General features: G+C 35.9%; 2 protein-coding genes across 2 annotated transcripts; one reads left to right on the forward strand and one right to left on the reverse strand.

Moving 5' to 3' along the window:
- The first annotated feature begins 3,608 nt into the window (after nt 1-3,608).
- Nucleotides 3,609-5,998, forward strand: LOC114739424 (AP2-like ethylene-responsive transcription factor AIL6). Its single transcript, XM_028927484.1, has 8 exons — nt 3,609-3,772; nt 3,891-3,986; nt 4,096-4,169; nt 4,596-4,684; nt 4,779-4,852; nt 4,997-5,065; nt 5,177-5,253; nt 5,361-5,998. The coding sequence occupies exons 1-8, from the start codon at nt 3,609-3,611 to the stop codon at nt 5,996-5,998; spliced, it is 1,281 nt and encodes a 426-aa protein (XP_028783317.1).
- Nucleotides 5,999-7,988: 1,990 nt separating this feature from the next.
- Nucleotides 7,989-13,191, reverse strand: LOC114739429 (transcription factor bHLH48-like). Its single transcript, XM_028927487.1, has 7 exons — nt 12,239-13,191; nt 12,009-12,137; nt 11,872-11,928; nt 10,095-10,172; nt 9,751-9,822; nt 8,880-9,087; nt 7,989-8,432 (listed from the first exon to the last, which is right to left on the reverse strand). Exons 1-7 carry the CDS (start codon nt 12,782-12,784, stop codon nt 8,395-8,397), a joined length of 1,128 nt encoding a protein of 375 aa, XP_028783320.1. The 5' UTR covers nt 12,785-13,191; the 3' UTR covers nt 7,989-8,394.
- Between the last annotated feature and the right edge of the window lie 3,077 nt (nt 13,192-16,268).

Below are 16,268 nucleotides of genomic sequence, written 5' to 3' on the forward strand. Positions count from 1 at the left end.
TTTGATTATGGGAGAATTGCAATAAAATCCTAATGAAAGCAATGGCGGGCTTTAGAGTAGAGATTGATGACCCCTCGCTTGTTATTGGGACTTTGATAGTTATTTCGTGGGATTTTATTGCAATTCTTTTCTGGATTATTGTACTTGAGTCTTTTCTTGGATGTAACTATTAGTTATTTAATTTTTAGGGCTATATCAACGTTATCGGATCTAGATTTTCTCCCATTTTTTATGGGTGTTCGTGTGGTCTTTCGTATCAGAACTTGTCTATCATCACCACCATGCCCTGTAAAAACGTGTAGAAGTTTGGATGGTACGTAATCACTGTAAGTTCTGTCTGAAGAAATCTTCGCATTCTTAAATTTCAACTAATGATCTTCGGAAACAGCACAAACGCGACGGAAGAACATCAAACGGGCAATGTGTGCAGTTTTAGGGGGGTGTTTGGATATTTGAGAAGTGTTTTTAAGAAAATTTATTTTTAAAATTTTGGTTTGGTTTTCGTCTAAATATATATATAAATATATTTTCAGTTTGTGGAGGCAAATGTATCGGCTGCCGTGCAAACTCGAAATGACCAGATTTATAAATTAATTAAGGTTTTTCAAATTTAAAACTTACGATGAATTGAATTATGAGTATTGATAATTAGACACGGTACCTCCACAAGACAAAAGATTGTCCTTTATTGAAATTTTATGATTTATCAATGTGCTTTTGATGACTCCTTTTTCTCTCTATGTTTTTTTGGGGCCGAGATGACTAACTCCTCTAATGTTTATAAGTTAAATTAATATAACATATTCTACAGAATTTCATTAGTTAGTTTACGTTTATTTCTTTTATTTTCATTGAAATGTTTTTACTCAATTGTTCCTGAAATTGATTCAAGGATTTAGGTGCAATTCATTCTAAGCAAGTGTAATATTTCTAAATATGTGTAATATACTTTTAACTATGTGTAAAATAAAAGACATTAGTACATTTCAGCTCAAAAAAAGATATCAGTACATGATTAAAAATATATTGTACATAGTTAAGAAAAATTACACCCAATAAAAATAATTTGCGGCTCAATTCAAGTCATTTTAAGTTTTTTTTTTAAAAAAAACTTCACAGAGAGTTTTTTTTTTTTTTTTAAACTTCACAGAGAGTTGTTTAAGTAAAAGAAAGGGTAAACCGACCCTTTTTTGGGGCGGCGTATGAAAAGGGGAAAATCCAAATAGCTGAATTGCAACTGATGTCCCACTCGGCGCATGGGTGCCACGTTGCACAGGATCCGACTCATTAATATACATTTTTCGAATAAAATTTTCACCAATATTTGTCTGTGTTCGCGTGTTTTCTTTAAACAAATCCTTTTTTTAACTAATTAACGGGAGGAAGCTTATTCTCCAACCACTGTATGTAAATACACCTGAGTCTCACTTTAAGTCCTCACCAGCCCTAATCCAAGTGAAAGTGTAAAAAAAAAAAAAACATTTAAGTCTTAAAAGATTAAAGTAATGCTACTTTTCAAAACATTTCTGAAAAATAAGGTGCAAAAATCTATTCAAATAGTTGTAAATAAGAATCTCAATTATGAGTCTAAAATTAAATACCTCGTCCGTGAGTCTTGAACTTGCAAGTGTTTAGATCAATATTCACAATTCATTTTAAATAAATCTCAACCCAACCTGGACGGTGTGGATCGTTGGGTTAAATAACATAATTCCCTTTCTTTCTTTTTATCCTGCGTAACTTGCAAAAAATTCTTCCACCTAAATCAATTACAGAAACACGCATAGTCATCCAAATGTCAATTAAATAGTTAGTTAATGTTTTTTAAGTTTTAAATTCCTCTCAATTAATGGAGTAGATTATAATTATAGCTAGTAATTTGTTTGGGTACTCGGGTCGGGGCACATTAAAATAAAGGATATTTTAAAAAAATACTAGTGTGTTAGGATTTTACAGCGACAAAACCTTATTAATTAACCATAAAACTCCGTTGCTAATCAATTAGTGTTTGTTTGTTTTAGTTAAAAGAGAGCATATAGTAATTTTTTTTAGCAGTTTATTTACAGTTTGTTGTGTGAGGAAAAGGCAGAAGTAACATTCATTGCATGGGGTGATCAGCTTACACATTGCTCTCAGCCAAAGGTTCAGTGAAATAATGCAAAACAAAAAGGTGATGGATTTAATTAGTACTCTTTTTTAATCTTTAAGACCCTCTCTAGCTACCCTGCACATAGATCAATCAGTGAATAAAACACTTATTAGACACACAGATTTCCTCAGATTCAAGAGTTTCTCTCTAACCATCTCCAGACAGAATCGCAGAAAAGGTAAAGTTAAGAATCCCCACAGGTAATTGAAACATCAGTTTTATTTTGTTCCTCCTTTAATCTTCCTTCTCTTCGTTGTTTGGTGACTGAATTTCACTTAATTGCCAGTTTGTTTAATCAGGGAAATTCCAGATCATCGATGCTGGGTTTCAAATTAACATCGATTCACTGATCTTGCCTTGATCTGTGCCCCCAAATTAAACAAATCTTAGGTAAACCGAAGGATCCATTTTAACTTTTTTTCCAACTGGCTGATAAAATGAATTCTTCTTTTTCCTTCAAGATCTCTCCCTATGTCTCAGTACAAATAATTAGCCAGTTCCACGCATGAGGGAGTGAAAGATCTACTCACAGCAGAAGATCAACCTTGATGAGGCCGAGCGGTGGATAAATTAATTGGACTCCGCCTCATTTGACTAGTTATGGGGGCCGGGGAAGGTCCAATTAATTCATCAGTCTAAACTAAATTCTGATGATTAACATGATATTTATAATTAAGTTTCTCGCACAAATTGATCAAAATCAAAATTTTAAATTAATAAGCGTGGATATTTTATACGTGCTAGCATCAAAATATATACACACATTTTTTTTTATTATAAGAAGTAACATGTGGGACTAAACCCGAACAGAGTAAAATGCGACTAGATTATAAGGTCATTGTCATAAATATAATTTTTAAAATAATACATGAATAATAGTAATACACTATTAATGACACCGGGATGTTTTGAATAATTTTTTTTAGGGTTCATACAAATTTTGATCTTTTAAGTTTCAAATCATAGGTTTTGGTCCTCAAGTTTTTTTATTTATTTATAACATTAATTCTATAATTTAACAAAAACTTGAATCATTTTGCTCTTTGAAAGACCAAAACCTATGGTTTGAAACTTGATGGACTAAAACTAAAATGAGGGCAAACTTCACGGACCAAAGATTATATTAGCCTCTTTTTTTAACATGTAATTAAGTAGTGACTGATAGGGCAATATATAAATTGAAATGTGAGGAAGATTTTAAATTTCAAGGCTTCTCCATATACACATTTGAAATGGGAAAAATAATAATTAACATCCAGTAATCTCATCAATAAAGCATTGATGTTGTCATGATTACAGGAAAAATTTAAATGAAACAAGTGCATATATATATATATATGTATATAGTAAACAAAATTACATTGAACAAGTTCTAGCCTTGTAATCCGTCTGTTAAATCCTGGACAAATTTGGATCATATATCCTGATGATTCAATATTTGATGAGCAGATATATATACATGGAATCAAATAATCCATTCGCCACAGGTTTCTCGTTCTACACTGCGACAGCTTCCTCTTCTGAGGGCTGCTTCAGCCACAGTAACTTCACCAGCCAGCCAATGTTTTCTGATCAGCCCCCTCCAAATCAAAGGAATGACGACAAAAGAAAACAAACTCGCAGGTTATTATATCTTACAGCTTATGAACTACTGAACTGTTGTATGTATTTAATTTATGTCTTGTTTATTCTGTTACTTGTTAGTTATATATTAATATTCTAGTTTTTCCTATTATTACAGCAACGGGAGCGAAGAAAATAATAATAACAATAGGAATGAAAAGCGTGGTCGAAGTAATAATCAACGTAAAACTTCTGAGTACCTGGGAGTTAGCAGGTCCGATATAACTTATTCTCTTGATTCATGTTCATGCACGTTCCAAATTTTGTCCAGTTTACAGCATAACTGAAAGGTATAAAACCATATTCTGGACACGCACATATAGGCAAGCAGGTCGTTATGAAGCATTTATATGGGACAGCAGCGTTCTTAAACCAGGAGACAAAAGGAAATCTGCAGGTACGAATGAACTATTATTACTGCACCTAAATATTACAATTAGCTAGGCTCTTCATATGTAAAATACAGCTATTAGGCTCTTCACGTATTCTTCAATATAATTATTTTCTCTTGAATGAACTTGCTAACGTAACCCTTCCATGTATGTTTGCTTGCCTTTCGAGTATCTGATATCAAGCAGCTACAGTGTATCTGGGTACGTAATTTCTTCTTCATTATATATAACATCCAGCTTAGTGAAATAACGAGGATGCGAAACCAATTAGTCAAGTTTCTATATACTACCTCCGGTCCTATTTATAAGACCTCTTTTGTATATTACAAACGAGATCTTATAATTAGGACCGGAGATAGTATATTGTTTTAACACAGCGTGGGACACTTTGAGATAAGAAAACCTTCACGTCTTTGTTTTTATTGGGGCAGGTGGGTTCGAGAATGAAATAGACGCAGCAAAAGCGCGCGACTTGTTTGCCATCAAAATCTGGGGCAATTCCGCTCGTACAAATTTTCCTGTATGTGATTGACAAATCTTCGTGATCGAATATCAATTGAAATTAGCTAGCTTCCATATGTTTCATGACGACTAACACACACACGCTGTTGCAGCCTAGTACGTACGGGAAAGAGCTCCTAGAAATGAAGGATATGAGCAGAGAGGAGTGCATTGCTGCTATTAGAAAGTAAGTTTTCGGTCAATCATCAAAGAAAGACAACATATGTATTAGTTTGAAATCCATCAATTGTCTGGAGATTGAAGCTAGCTTGAGCCTTTTGATAATAATATTGTATTAATTAAATCCCAAACTTGACGCCGTCCTACTCAGGATGAGTAATGATGATAGGATGAAGAGGATGGCTAGTAAGGGCCTCTCAGTTTATCGTGGAGTCTACAGGTTTGCATTTCAAAACTCTCAAGTCTCCCATATTTGCCTTCTCTTTAATTCTCTCCAATATATATACATATACATGTATCATTGGACACACACACAATATTCCTGAAATAGGATCCCAGAGCAGAATCGATGGCAAGCCAGGGTAGGTAAAGGCAAAAACCTACGAGGCCTTTACGTGGGCACCTTTGGTGAGTTCATAAATGGATTCAAGTTCTGTAACCTACATGTGAATTCCTTTATACATGTGTGTATGATTTAAGTGTACTGTTGGTATTTTCTGGGTGTACGTAACCAGATTCGGAGGAGGAGGCGGCCAGAGCATTTGATATAGCGACAATAAGACTGAAGGGCCCGACCGCCGCCACAAACTTAAATTTCGACCGGCAATCTTATGATATCGAAAGCATTCTTAAAAGTACTAAGATTCCAATCGGAAAGGGTGCTTCCAAGTTGATCAAGAAATGCACAGCGGATGAGATTCTTTCGCGCATCACTGACAACAATCCAGACCCACCTTCGACCAACTTCTTAGAACAGTATCATCTGATGAACCCTCACTTCGTGAACACTGACCCTGTTGTCTCTTGGGAAGTTGCTGATTCAGTGAATGAGTTTGGAGTTCCGATTGGCGATCCATTCGGAGAACAAAACCAGACGGTGGCGAATAGCGAAACGTTTGTGTATGGGGATAGTAATGACCCGATGAGATTCCGACCAGATGGGTTTTCGGAGTTTCCTATAGAGGTGGAAGACAATACAGAATCTCTATGGAATGAAGTGTATGGTGAATCTCTAATGGACCATTTGCTGAGCGCAAGTGATTCATTGAATGAGTTTGAGAAAGGTCTTGATTCTATGGCGGATATCGACTGGATTTTCGCTGAGGAGGAGCCTCAAGAACCTGCTGGTGGGATCAACCAGACCACTAAATGAATGAGCTTCATAATAAGTCACCCTAATATTATGTTTTTCTTTTTTGTAAATACTGATGCCTTGGAAACTTGAAATACTACCTCCAGTCCTTAATATAAAATCTTGTTTGATTTTTATTTTGGTTCTAAATATAAAATTTTAGTTTATTTCGTCTCTCATATTTATACTTTTTTTTCTCAAGATAATCCTCCTAATAATAGTAATTCTAGCCAATACACTTAATTAGTAAGGATATTTTAGAAAAGACAACACATATTTATTATAAATAGCTAACTTATAACTTATTTCATTAATTTTTTCAAATTAGTCAACTAACTTTTATAATTAAGACGAGAAATAGTATAATGTAGGGTGGTTAAAATAAACAGAAGTATCCCTCTGTGTATGTCTAATAAGAGTGCTTTAATTTCTTCTGGTTTAAAAAATTGGCTAATAAAGAATGCAATTTTAGTCATCTAATTTAATACTACTATAAGACTTTCAGATTGAAATATTAGGTAAGGTTTTTTTTTTGTCAAAGAAATATTAGGTAAAGTTAAATAAACTAGAGTATATTTCTATGGTATATTATTTATTTGGATTAAATGATTCTCAAAATTTATGAGTTTTAATTAGAAATAAGTAATTATCAACCTCAGTTAATATCTCTATACCATTCGTTGGCAAAATTAATTGACATGCTATATTTAAAAAAAAAAAATTTCACTGGTCTGCTATTTAAAAAACTATCTGGTTGAGATACAATTCTTTCTTTCTTTTTTTTACCTTGGGTGAGATACAATTCGAAGTTATAAGATGGTAGGTAATTAAACTAGCTAGCTCGCCGACTTCAGTTTAAATATAATATAGTGCTGTAAATCAACAGATCCATCTTGAGCGTAACACTGTTTTGAATGTAATGCTAAATTTAAACGTACGTTTTGCCATTATACTCGGCATACATACAATTTTTCAGTATATATAGTTGGGGGGGGGTGTTTAACTATATCTAAAACTAAACCTAAAAATGTATGACCTTGATCACATCAACCGTAATGGACTACTGTGAGACTAATTAAACCACGGACGGTAAAAATAACCAACTTTTAATCTCTGCAGTGGGTATTTATGGCAACAGACACGTAAGGCTAAACACAATATTACTTTCAGTCCTGATTATAATTAGGACCGGAGGTGATATAAACGAGCAACATTATTGGATCGAGGTACCAGGCTCTGTTGTACGTAGAATCCGATCTACTGGTACAATTTCTGCAGAACTGATGATTAAATTGATATTGTTCTTCTCTTTCGAAGAGAGAGATTAAATATTGATATTTGCAACCTTTTTTCATTTAAGGTACGTAATAATAACCCTTCATTCAAAGATGACTTTAGTTTGACGAGACAATAAAATTCCTCATAGATATTTCTTGGCACAAAAATTTGCTGAATATAACCAAATATTCATCCACCTAACTAATTAAGTTGAAATGGCTGAAGTAATGCTCAAAATATATTGCTAATTCACTTCACGTAACTTTGGTTTGAGACGTCCTTCAATTCTTCAAATAGCCAAACAATATGCTTGGTCATCAACCATGTCCGCTCATTTTCTTTATTTCTCCTCAACAGTTGATTTCATGATTCATTCTTATTTTGATTTGACTATAAAATATATATATATATATATATATATATATATATTGAAACAGATTTGTAACCATCGCTGGCAAATAGATAATTAATTCTCATGCAATGCAGGATTCGTCACCTCCTTATCAGTCACTTCCCAATTATGACAGTGTTCCAGTTTCTGATTTCGCCGCGTACTCGGACTTCACCAAGTAACTATCACTTGACATGGCATATTGCTTTGTATTTGTGCTTGTAATTACGGGGATCCTTATTACAACCAACGAAACGCAGTCCTCCAAAGAAAATTAACTAGGTCACGATCCAATGACAGAGAGAGCTTATGCACATCGTAAAGGAAACAGGAAAGGCTAAAAATTAGAATAGGTTGTTCGGGCAACTTTTCGAATAAGTAGTCATCAAAGTTCACGTTGCAACAAACTCCCTTGATAATTAAGTGACATTTTACAACCTGAATCAATCATCCGCTCATAAATGAAAACTATTTGACTGAATGAAACCCACCCCCCACCCCCAAACCAAAAAAAAAAAACGCAAACTGTAGTTAGGTATACATAGGAATACTATATCTTTTAACATAAGAATAAGAATAGATCACCAACTCTTGCTCCTCTGTCGTCGAGGAAAATCCAGGTTGCCACCTGACTGGCAAATAGAAGACAGGGAAACCCAGCTCAATGTTGAGGCTGCCAAATTCTCTACTTAATTGCTGCTAATACTATTCTTCATATATACACTACTGCAACTGCCAGCTGCTTGCTTCACAGCTCCATCTCCAAATGATTTGAGTGCAGAGGTGCTGCATCGCAATTTAATCAAACTTGATTTTAGTTTCACATCTACCTTCTCCAGCCTATTCTTACATGCTTCGTTAAAATGAATACCTCTGTAAGTTAATATTTGGCGTTTGCAGATTTATTTCAGTCCAGCATTATACCATTCAGATTATTAATTAAAAAGGTTATCAACAGCGCATTTCTAAGGATCCTCTTTGATTTCAGTAAAGACAATTTCAACCCCAACTAGAGAGAGCTCTGTATATTTGCAAAGAATATAAAATGAGACACATTATTCACAACTTGTGAATAACTACATCTCCTCTTGTTTTTAATGCTTTATATGATTATCTACTGAATCCCAGGCCAATGAGACCAAGAACCATGGCAGACTGCAGTTCAAAAAAAGTAGCGCAGAACTTGTCTTCCGGCAGGAGGCATATGCAGTAGTAGTTTAACTCTTGACATACCTGAATTTGCCAACGAGTCATAACTCAAAAGAGAGCTTTCTGGGGTCATGAAATTACGGTTCTCTTCCTCCCTCCCCCAAATTGGTTGGTTAAATGCATCGAATTGCCACTGATGTTGATATTGCTGTCTGTTTCCATTGACTAGAACTTCCTGCCACACTGGAGGTGTAACCATGTCGGGAAAGTTGCAGTCTGCTCGAGATGCACCCTACAAGTAGCAAGGGCGGATATCAAACACTTACTCTCAACTCCACGTACAAATCCCTTCGCTAATTCAAGATCGAGGAGCAGGGACTTCAATTTAACAAAAAATTTGCCAATGCATTTGAAATCAGGACAGATTTAGGCAATCAATAGCATTGTGTTTATCGATCTGCCCTGCTTATTTCTACTATTTTTTAACTGGTATGTCTGACAGAATGTCATGACTGACTAGAAATCACGCCTTCCACAGTCCTCATGTTCAAGTTCACTAAGTATTTGGGCAAGGATATATAAAATAGATAGATAGATGCATTCAAAGAGGGGCATAGTAACACTTTTACTGATCACTGACTAGTGAATGCATAAAGTTGAGCACTTGAAAAAGGAACATCTCAGAAAGAAATCTAGTCCACTCATATCAGGATCACATGATTCTGTTTCCCAATCTGTCAATTTTAAACTTCGAAAGTTTATTTGTGGATGGCACCAATACCAGCAGGCCTGAGTGATGAGAAAGAGATGTTATCTAGCATCCCTCAAATATGCATTCAAAACCAAAGAGTTCAGCGTGCTCCAAAGCCACAAACGGATACATAGCTTACACATAGCTGTGAATTCATGAAAGAAAATGGAAATTCAGATATGGGATCAATTTCAAATTACTTACTTCCGTAGCCAATATGCTGTCAAGATCAAGATCGATTCTTGGGTTAACTGCTGCCAGTTTCATTGACAAGAACTGAAGCCAGAGCTCAATTCAATCAGAAAAAGTACGAGTTGGTGAAAGATAACTGAAATATAACTGTATTGTGTTTCAATTTAATTTGCAATTGATATGCTAAGGAAAACGAATTTAACAAGATATTATTACCATAAAACATGACAAATGAACAGGGCCTCTTTTACAAATTAGTAAGCCACATCATATTTATATCGAGAACCGCACTAGCAACTGTGGCCTTTTGATGAATTTAAACCAATCATTAAATGTCTGGGATGTGAAAGTCTAACCTCCACTTGGCGTTGAAGAGATTGAACATGGTTGATGATTTCATCCAGAACCAATGCTGTTCCTGAAATCTGTGGAGACTGTCGTGTCAGATAACGCGTGGCCTTAGAGAGCAGCTATATGGAGAAAATCTTAAACAATTATCTGCTAGCTCAGAGTGTCCAACAAATTTAGGTTACTCAACTCAACATAAGAAAATTCCAGTTTATTTATGTAACTGGCCAATTTATGCAAGAGTAATGGAAAATTGTTCCAAGGAAAACGGTTTTCAAGCAGATAACAGTTTAGAGCAGATTTTTTCCCTTGATCGAGAAAGATCCGCAAACGAGAATAATTAAAACAGCAGCACCATCAGAACAGGTACGTGGGAAATTTTCTTGCATCGCTGTCAAGCGCACCCATCCCCACAAATGCATTTATTTATCGACCTATTTAGTCATCCTGTTTAATATGCCTACCAACTCGAAAGGATGGTGATACCATCACCGTCACAGCATAGATTAAAATTTTACTCCCGTGGAGAGCCCCAGGACACTCGTTTTCAACATACCTATTCTACGTGACGTGTCTCCCAGTTATGGAAGCACTGTCCGTCCTTTTGTCTCTTCAACAAGCCATGAAGCTAGAGATTAAAAACTGACAAGAAGAGAGAAGACCAAAATCCAGCACACACATGACGTATATTTTTTGTCCTATATTAAGAAGGCTCCGAAGGAATGACTGTTTGAGGGTACCGTTTTGTCCCGGTTAATGGACGATCCGTGCCAACCGCACTAATTATATAGGCTATATAGTTTTTCTTGTGATAATTATGTGGTTGGATGATTATGATCCGCTCTTGCCAATGAAAACAATTTCAATATAAAGATACAACGCAAAAAAGACAAATATTTCAATGAAGAAAAAAGGTACAGGCATGAAAATGTAAGAGTAAATATGCTATTTGGTCCTAAAACTTATTTATTTACATATTTTACTTGCTTGAATAATAGATTTTTTTTTATCGGAATTACATATGGGTTCCATATACAAGTTTTAATAAATAAAAAATATTAATTATAATTTAAAAATAATATAATCTTGTATGCATTTTTCTATATGCTGATATCCACATTTTTTCTATATGCATCTTCATTCCTTTTTGTAACTGGCCATGGTGATTTTTTTTCCCCTTTTGCTCGGGGCATCCGTTACTTTTCTTGATATAAAAGCAACCACTTTTTTTTTTTTTAGGGAAAAAAAGTAATCACATCACAATAACCATAGTAGAAAAGCTTACGGTGAATTTGTCGATTTGATTTTAACAATTAAGTTACTATTTAAAAATAATAAAAAAATTGCCCCTTTTCACTCATTCTTACTTATGATTTTTTATTCTATTCGATCCAGAAAATATATGATTTCCAATTCCAATCAATGGTAATAAGATACAAAATAACACATGTCAATATTTTATACACAAGAAATATACCAGGCTTGGGTTGGTAGATATCATATTTTTTTTGCCAACTGAAAGATAGATATCATATAATGCAGCTAGTTTCCTCGCTTATTTCCTTTCGAAAAAAAAAAAAAACTTTGTTTGGACATCAATGAAGCATTATTTTTTTAACAATTTTCTATTAATTGTAAAAAATAGAAATTAAAACTTAATATGAAGTTTCACAAAAAAAAAAATATGAAGAAATCTATCTTACTCAAATAAAATTGCGATATGCCAATAAAATCATGATAAATTAATTATAGCTACCCAGGCACATATCACGCCTACCTTACTGCAGCCGGGACCAGCTCTTGTAAAAGCTTCATGCGAGCATTGATTTTCTCTCTCCTGGCCTACACAATTGTCAATTAAAATCATAATTAATTAAACAAAGCTTTTGTAACTAAACATTGATTAGTGGTTAGCAGGTTACCCTTTCTGCTAAGCTATGGCTGTCTGTAGCTTGGCCGCGACGAGCTCGAACATGGACGTATGGAAGTTTATCACGGTCTCCGGATGTTTCGTCGACGACGCTTTTACTCTTCTTCGAGGACTCTTTATCCTGTATTTTATATATTTGGTCATTATTCCATGTTTTAAGCACCAGATCATCGAAAGCAGAAACCCTAGTTATTGGTTGGTTGCAATTATGTTTCCAAGTACCTTCTTCTCTCGTTCCTTCCTCTTTGCGGCCCTTTCGTTCTTGTGCTCAATCGAGGGGTTAGAAGGGATAACAGGGGTTGGCTTAGGATTTGAATCGGTTTCCGGGGGTTCATGCTTCACTCTGTTTAAATTTGCTCCTGGACTAAGCGGGGCCAAGTTGGGCTCCTCCGGTGGCGAGTTCTCTTCGGCAAACACGGAAAACTTGGCAACGCGCTCGATCAAAGCACTGTTAGAAGGGAGTGTTGAAGTGCCACTGGAAGAGTGAAGTATGTGGGGTTTCTGATCGTTGATATGGCACAAGGGTTGTTCCCCGTAGGTGGGGAAAGCCGCGGCGGTGACTCCGTCGCAGTTGGGCGAATGGAGGATCTCCTTGGCCTGCGCTGGTGGTAGTCCGAGAAGTGCAGTGAACGAGCTAATGTTTTCTGGGGCTGGGGCTATGATTCGCTCGATTTCCTCGTTGAATTGAATGGATTCAAGTGTTGCCTGATCGCGTTCACCAGCAGCAGAGAGATTGAATCCAGTGAAACCTCCTGTAGTTTGCTCCATCAGGTGGAAGTTGAACCAATCGATGATGATCCGAAATCAATTTCTGGAGTAACCGAAATGCTCAGTTACGTTGATTAATTTACCAATTTTCAAGCATTATAACGTTAAACCAGAGAATTAGCTTGATTAGGCAGCAGCGGGAGGAACAGGAGGCAAATAGACCTGAAGAGAGTGAAATGAGAATGGGAGAGGGAGGGAGAGAGCGAGAGAGAGAAAATGTTGGGAGGGAAATTTGATTATAAAAAGCGGTGAATCAATGGCGGTCAAGCCGGTGGAATTGTGGTGTGTCTCAGGAATTGCTTGACAGCCAATTGAAGTATGGCGAAAGCAACGACGGCTACGTTACGGTGGGGGTGATGCGCTAAGTTGAGGGGTAACGAGTATATTTGGCGCTAGTGGACAAAGGCTGAGGTAGTGGGGGGAGGGAGGGTAAAACGCTTCTAACAATTCTGTTCGTCCATTACCATGGTAAAACCGTAAAGGCAGCCAAATCAGGGGACCACCGAATAAAGTCCCCCATTTCGTTAACTTACTTTTCATAACCCATATTTCTTTGTCAATCAATATATACATATCAATATGGAGTTGGAAATTTGTTATGAAACAAAATTAAAAGGACAGGTTATAGCTATAGGATTAGGGGTTATTTGGATTGATCCAAAAGCGTTTTTAAAAAATATATTTTTGTAAATCGAGACAAATTTTTTTACTTATTTATTTTGTATATCGTAAAAATATTTTTAAAATTATGATTTTGTTTTTATTTAAAAAAATTTTTTTATCTCAAGTGATACAGAGGGACTGTGGGCGATAGGCGTGCTCCGGAGTCTTAGACAAAGGTTTAGGTAATAAAACAAAAGAATAATAATCTTTGTTATTATTATTGTCCCTCTCGAGCCGTTGCCAGCAGAGGCCCACTTCATTGACCTGATGGGCAACTCAACCTCTGCCTTCACATTTTCCTGCTTGGATACGTTTTCCTATTTCAGTTGTGTGTATGCTTAGTCACTGGTTTTCTGACTTTTCTCCTTTCTTCTTCCTAGCAACGTTGAGCACCACCCTTTTCAAAAGAGAAAAAAAAAAAAAAAAGGCGAAAGTTTTCAAGCAATATCGACCATGATAAGTTGATAACATTCGTGTCTTTTTTCTTTTTTTTCCGTGCCAACAATGCTCATGTTTAAACTAAAACCATTGCTTCCTTGTGACTGAAATTTATTTCCTCTTGGATCCAGAGCCTTGCTTTTGAGTACACAGAAATATGTCGTGTTTTATACAGAAAATGAAGGTTATTGAGGGGTAACAAAGAATCAAGTCCTCATGATTCGTGTAGGAAGCACGAGATGATGTTTTTATTCTTGACCAATGTGTTACTGCTTTGTTAATGCATAACTACAGGTTTTATCCGCGGGCCAATAAATAACCTCATAACACTAAGTGCAGAAGAGAGTAAACAAGTGTATGGCTATGCCAATCCTATTGTGGGTATGGTGGCCTAAAAGTGAGAAAAGGGTTATTTAGAAAGTAAGACTAATTAAGAAGGAGACCAAGATGTGGAGCAAGGACCATGTACTAGTCGACCAAATTCCTGGTGCGTACCCATAAATCATGTTGCTTGCTTCTGCTAAATTGAGCCCCTGCCATATGCCATTTCCGATGTGTTTCTGATGCTACGCTTCTAAAGCACTTAAAAAGCGACGTCCGGCAAAACAATGAGGCCTTAAAACCAAATACATAACATGATAATTCTTCTGACAATCTCTGTGATTACTGATCAAGGCCCCACCACTCATAAACCCAAAGTATACCGTCCTTCGCCATTAAACCCTGCTTTAATCACATGCATGTCTCCCATTTCTACACTCCTCTCTATGTTGATCTCCTCCCTTTACTTTTTCACGCCCTTTTTATTTTATCATAGCAGGTGTAAAATAGTCAGCCTATTGCAAGCAGAAGTTCAGAAAGAAAATCTATCCCAAAAAATTAGTCCATTTAGTGGGAAAATCCCTTCAACTTGCATAAATCAATAGTCACTGGCGACGACTTGAAATAGTGACAGGGGGCTGGGAGAAGCTTATTGAAGGTGGGGAAGCTAACCGTTGGGAGAAACTGAATGAGAATACAATTCTGCCCCTGATGAAAAGGCTGAATGAAATAAACAGGACGTCCCTTTCTGGTTTCCTCAATAATCTTTTATTCCTTCCAAATTCTTCGTCTTCCTGCTGTTCTTCTCCGGGGCTGTGAAATAATGATCCGTCTGCAGTGAGAAATGAAGATGGAAAGTTGTGTTCACATTATTTCGCCCACATTCTCCTTTGTTGTTTGTGATAAGCTTTTTAAGAGAAGAATTGGCTGTGTGCCCACCTCCCTTTGTCTCTGTCTTCTCATACCAATTTCAACTAAGTCACTGTACGTGCTTCTTTGGTAAATTCTCACAATCATTTTAAAAAAGGAAAACTCTTTTATGTTTTAACTTTTAAGGCACAAAACTGCTTTTGCATACTTATGAATATCTGTGCACAATCCAAATTATAAGAGGGTTATGTATAATTTATCCTTTAATGTTTTAAAGTATAACATAAAATTCAGATTATCTTTTGATTGCGAATATGAAAATCACAAGGAGCGGCATCCATCCATGGTGCAGTATCAAAGTGAAAGACAAGAGTGATATTTGCTTTCAGTCTGATATGGAAACCCAAAAGAAACGAAAGAATAACATGGAGACCTGGAAAAAAGAAAAGAAAAGAAAGCAAAGAAGGAAAGGGAAAGATAATAGTCACGCGTCGTGGGCCCCACGATCAAAGGATACAATCAGGAAGACCCCAAGAACCTGATTGATATCCCAACTCTGAAGAATTGAATTCCAACGATTCTGTTGCATTGCACCAGAAAGAAATAAAGGAGGAAGGAAGGAACCAAACAAGACAGCGAAAAGCCATACAAATTTTATCTGTTTGGTCGTATCGTTTCATTACATTTTGTTTCCTTTTCATTCGTCAACTTTCTCTTATTCCACCCACCCCCTCCTTCGTAGCCTCACCCTCATCATCCTACACCCCCCAACAGTTTCTCTCTCTTTTCTTTTTCGGGGGAAAAAAAACCAGAGAGAGTGAGCACATAAACTAGAACATAATAATTGCACAGCCTATAATGATTATTACTACTTCCGATTCTTAATATAAAAACTAATTGACAGTCTTAAATATAAGACCCTAGTTATTGTGTTCTAAAAAACATACATGTTGATTTTAAGGTATTTTTACCTAAATATAATTTTAATGTACGAAAGTCAACATATATTTGTTACAAAAAACTGATTTAACTAATCTTATACAAAAATCTGAGTAAAATAAATCAACCATAAATGGATATTATAAAATGCCTAAATACATGACCGATGCAAGGCATATCTAATGCCTTGCCAAATTACTAGGGAAGTCTAGGCGTCTATTCGCATCAGCTTCAAAAAACAGTTTATCATGTA

Source organism: Neltuma alba, unplaced genomic scaffold (genome assembly GCF_004799145.2).
Source record: "Neltuma alba isolate B1F8T4 unplaced genomic scaffold, ASM479914v2 tig00013960_pilon, whole genome shotgun sequence".
NCBI lineage: Eukaryota > Viridiplantae > Streptophyta > Magnoliopsida > Fabales > Fabaceae > Neltuma > Neltuma alba.